At 44.1% G+C, this 5,156-nt stretch overlaps 2 protein-coding genes across 2 annotated transcripts; one reads left to right on the top strand and one right to left on the bottom strand.

The window, feature by feature from the left end:
* Positions 1–2,085: 2,085 nt before the first annotated feature.
* On the bottom strand, positions 2,086–2,446 carry METBIDRAFT_199467 (uncharacterized protein). The gene has a single exon (XM_018854913.1). It carries the CDS (start codon positions 2,344–2,346, stop codon positions 2,119–2,121), a length of 228 nt encoding a protein of 75 aa, XP_018710990.1. The 5' UTR covers positions 2,347–2,446; the 3' UTR covers positions 2,086–2,118.
* Positions 2,447–3,479: 1,033 nt separating this feature from the next.
* On the top strand, positions 3,480–4,919 carry POP4 (RNase P/RNase MRP complex subunit). The gene has a single exon (XM_018856052.1). The coding sequence runs from the start codon at positions 3,908–3,910 to the stop codon at positions 4,706–4,708; it is 801 nt and encodes a 266-aa protein (XP_018710989.1). The 5' UTR covers positions 3,480–3,907; the 3' UTR covers positions 4,709–4,919.
* The last annotated feature ends 237 nt before the right edge of the window (positions 4,920–5,156 follow it).

Raw genomic sequence — 5,156 nt, 5'->3', positions numbered from 1 at the left:
AGGTGTCATATGGCCCTCAATCTGTAGGTGTCATATGGCCCTCAATCTGTAGGTGTCATATGGCCCTCAATCTGTAGGTGTCATATGGCCCTCAATCTGTAGGTGTCATATGGCCCTCAATCTGTAGATGGTTCAATGGCCCTAAATCTGTAGATATTTGTATGGCCCTAAATCTGTCGATGCTAGTATGGCTCTGAATCTGTCGATGTCGTATGGCCCTGAATTGGTAGATGCTTGCATGGCCGTTAATTTGTAGATTGTTGTATGGCCCTCAATTCTTAGATGGTTGCATGGCCCTCAATTTGTAGATATTCATATGGCTCTGAATTTGAAGATGTTCGTATGGCCCTTGTGTTGTCGATGTCGTATAGCCCTGAATTTGTGGATCTTCGCGCTGGCCCTGAGGGTATTCCGCTTGGGTACCAATGCAGAACCATCTCTATGTCAGCTAATTCATGCCAAAAAAGAAGAAAGAATAATTCGGAGCCTGCCTGGTGGGTCGTCTCCCATCTAAACTCACATATCCCAATCGTTCCTAGATGAACATGAATGGACTACTGAAGAGGAACCTTTCTGGGACCATCCAGTGCTGCTCATGACACCCTACTCATATACTTTGATATCAATAAATCATAATTTTAGCTAATCCAGGTGAGCCTGGTGAGTTAAAATTATTTCAGGTCTTTTATAATACATATTAATATAAGTTTTATATCAATAAATCGAGCTTTAATCATCAATCTTTTTTTTCGCGTATAGAGAAGTAAATTGAATTCAGATAAAAAAAAATTAATTTAAATCGACATTGATAAAATTAAATCCAGGTACCATTTATTTTGACAATGATATTAACCCAAATAATCCTTTTTCATCAAGTACCTTTGTTATATTTGGCTATTCCGCAAGTGTTAACAAAGTACTGAAGTTATAGTCGCCATTAATTCTTTTTTACAAACAATGAGATGATTTTTTCCATTTCAGAATTCTTCAATGAATATCAAATCTGTTCCTTTGTACTCCTCAGTAGGCTATATGTATTCCAAATCTGACGCTGGGGTAGAGAAGTAATTTGAATTTAAACAGTCAATTTAAATCAATTCATCATAGATATCCTTGTACCATTCGCAATAACAATGCTATTCACTTGATGAATTATTTCATTAAGTATCCTTGCCATATTTTTATAAACATGACGATCACCTTGAGGAAGTCTAATTATTAAAAAATTATTAAAAAATACCTGATTATAAATTAAGCAGAAGCAAACCACAAAATACAGTTTGAGATAAACACCAGGCCTCAGATCTTCCGATTCTCTAGTATTACTCTCAAATAAATCATAAATAGAATCTCTTCTGATTCATACTGAATGTCATCAGATTAGAACATAACTTAATCAGCCTTTCACTCTAGTATCTAGTAGATGACGTCGATAACTTTGTTGGGGCCTTCACGGGACATGGGGGTATTACTATTTCATCACTGGTTTCTTCCGAACCCCAGAGAAGCTCTATCCACCTTTATACACTTTGGCTAGAGGACACGTGATAAAAAGCCCTGAAACTCGAGAAATATTCCATGAGTGTTTATAGTGAATCTGACGGAACTCATAATAACAATAGTGCATACAGTTGTGTATGCGCTTACAGGGATCATCAGTTTGAAGCCTCAGTGTCAAGCCTCAGTGTCAAGCCTCAGTGTCAAGCCTCAGTGTCAAGCCTCAGTGTCAAGCCTCAGTGTCAAGCTGATACCTGGGACCTTACACTATATTAGTGCTGATATAAAGAGTAGTGTAGATAGATTACGCTAGGTCTAAATTTTGTTGATAAACAGCTATTATGAATTATAGAGATAATGGGAGACTGGCGCCCGATTTTATGGGGCGGGAATGAAATATATAGAAGATACGTGTTATGGACTTCACGGGACATAGGGTTTATGTATTACTATTTGATCACTGGATTCTCTAGAATTCTACAGGAGTTCTACTCCACCTTTATTCACTTTATCCAGAAGTCACGTGAACCGAATCCTCAGGACTCGAGAGAATAATCTTTGAGTTGTCCAAAATGATATCTGACGAAACTCACAGTAATGAAAGTGCATATAGTCATGTATTCAAGCTGATATTAGGGACCTACCATACGCTCTTTCATTCATAATCTGAATATACCCATCCATATAATAAGATGATATGTTGATAATTGGTATATTCCGATAATGCATAATTTTATGAGATTTTTTTTTAAAAAAAAGATAAAAAGACGAAAGGTTGTCAATTTGGAACAAGAAAATGTAACGGAAAAGCAAGTGGAAAGAAACACCTGAGCAGCTTGTAAAAACCATCACGGAAAAACAATAAAAGCGAGTGAAAGTATAAAATGAATTGAAACTAATACTAAGAATAAAGTAAAAACCAACTATGAAGATAAGAAAGCACAAGCAAGAGTAAACCACCCAAAGGGAAATATAAGAAATAGTTAACAGAGGGTACCTACAGTATAGCGGACCTTTTATACAATGAGCCAGTGACTATTAGGGGATTTTATTTTGGTAGATTCATCTGATTAAAGGGGCAGAACGATATCAGCAATTTATATGAAAAACCTTTAAACAGCTCCCAGCTACGTACCAAGTGTCTTAGCTCGGCTTGTCCCCTTCCGTTAGTCACGGCCTGGACGGTCCTCATGGCCCGTATCTGTTTACGCATTGGATACTACGTCATCGACTCCTGGGATAAGAAGAAGTCAAATTGAAAAAGAAGGAGCCAGAGTCAGTCCGAAAGCAGACGATCGAATCGTCTGAAGTGTTGAATATATACGAGATGTAAATAATCAATGACTGTAAGGTCCCCGGTATCAGCTTGACACTGATGAAGCCTGTAAGCGCATATATGACTATATGCACGTCTATTATTATGAGTTCCGTCAGATATCACTTTGAACATCTCATAGCATATTCTCTCGAGTTTCAGGGCTTCCTTTCACGTGTCCTCTAGGTGAAGTATATAGCGGTGGATAGAATTTCAAGGGAGTTTCGAAGAAACCAGTGATCAAAAAGTTGTACATCACTCCTATGGCCCGTGAAGTCTCTAACAATGACTGAATAATTAGGTTCTTAAGACTGCTCCTCATTAGTTGACCATACGTAATAGTCTAGACGATTCAGATTACACATGAACTATGATAGAGAAACCCTCAAGGGAGACCAGAAGAAAAAAAACTTCTCCTAAAAACTTCTCCTAAAAACTTCTTCTAAAAACCTCTAGATTAGCTATACCATAGAGATGGCCCGCACCATATGCAGTACCATCATGAACATCGCATCTCGCGCAGCGCTTTCCGGCCCGGGCCGCTAGTCTGGGGCATATACCAAAGACGCCGAGCCGCTCGAAAGCTCGGATTCAGACCTTTGAAAAAACTCCGGGCCTGTTTGCACACTGTCGCTGCGTTTTCTGTTTTTCTTTTTTTTCGACTTTGCCCCGCCGAGCCAGAATTCGCGTCTGCATACGGCTCCCGGTCTGTCCATCGGCCGCACATCGCTTTATACCTCCGCCAGACGGGCTGGAATAGCACGTCTAAGCCAGCCGTTCACACTGCCCGGCTTTCTGCAACCACAAACGGGAAGGTGACCGAAAGAAAGGAGAAAAACACCGAAAGAAGAAAGAGGAGGCGACAGGTATAGGAATAGGCCACAGGTATAGGAATAGGCCACAGAAGTAACGACAAGGCACCAGAAGAAAGGCGACAGGAAAAGAAAGGCGACTGAAAAAAAAAGGCGACAGAAGTCAAGAGTCCCATACAGAAGTAAAGCCGCAGATTCAAGAGAATTCGCCAGAAACAAAGGCGCCACAAACACAGGCGCCAGATTCAAAACCAAGACTACGCCCGGACCACACCTCGCCGCCATGGACCGAGACTTCACGTTGGAAAGGCACCTCTTGGCCCGCAGCTTCGCCACGCCCGCGGAAATCCAGCACATCCTCGACGCCAGGTACAAAGGCACGGACGCAGGCGACGCCTATCTCGTGCTTCTACCCACCGCCAGGCCGGAGGGCGCCAAGCAAACCGCCACGCGCGTGCTGTTGGACAGGAACGTCGAAGCCAAGCCCTGTGCAACACGCAAGCACAATGCCCGTCAGCAGATGAAGGCGTACATCAAGCGCACACTCGCCGCACAGAGGCGGCTTGTCGCCAAGGTGCAGCAGGCCCGGCGCACGCTGCTGCCCATCGACGTGGACCGGCACATCGCCCAGTACGGCATCCCGCGGTTCGACGCGTACGTGCACTTGCACGGGCTCTGGCAAAAGTACATCCAGGACCTTCTCTTCGCGGACCAGAAGAACCCGAACATGAACATGGTGATGCCGCGCTTGGCCACGGCGGACTTCAACGGGTGCTGGCTCCGCGTGGTGGATGCCCGTGACCGCAACTTGGTGGGGGCCCAGGGCATTGTTCTCTACGACTCGCAGCACTCGTTCATGGTGGTGGCGCCGCCCGCCACGGCGTCGACGCGCACGGTGTCGCCGGCCCAGCGGGTGGGCGGCTTGAGGGTGCTTTCCAAGCGGGGCACCATGTTTGCGTTTGACGTGGACGTGAGCGCCACGGAGTCCGTGGCCTTTACGATTCTCGGCTCGCGCTTCGAGCTCCGTGCCGTTGACAGGGCGTCCAAGAAGTTCAAGAGCCACGGCGTGGAGGACATTTATTAGTGTGGCGCGGCCACACTTGTTTGGGTTTTTCTGAGTGCATCGATGGTTCCGCCTCCAGAGGCAGATCGAAGCCTTAGCCAGTTGCGACCAACTTCATCTATAATATATAGAACAGGGATGATGATGAGGCAGATTGAAGCCTTAGGCCAATAACGACCATTCCACTTCACTAATAATATATAAACCAGGGACGTCTTTTGTTCTATCCCGTGGCATGTCCTATGATGAGGCATTTTATCGAAACCTTTGGCCAGTTGCGACCATGTTACTTCATCTATAATTTATGAAACGGCGATGGCATACTTCTATGATGAGACAAATCGAAACCTTATGCCAGTTGCGACCATGCTACTTCATCTATAATAGCAGGATGGCATACTTCTATGATGATGCAATCGAAGCCTTAGCCAGGTGCGACCATGTTACTTCATCTATAATAACAGGGACG

The sequence above is a fragment of the Metschnikowia bicuspidata genome, assembly GCF_001664035.1.
Source record: "Metschnikowia bicuspidata var. bicuspidata NRRL YB-4993 chromosome Unknown METBIscaffold_4, whole genome shotgun sequence".
Classification (NCBI taxonomy): domain Eukaryota; kingdom Fungi; phylum Ascomycota; class Pichiomycetes; order Serinales; family Metschnikowiaceae; genus Metschnikowia; species Metschnikowia bicuspidata.
Note: the sequence above shows the minus strand (reverse complement) of the source record. Positions and strands in the feature narration are given on the sequence as shown.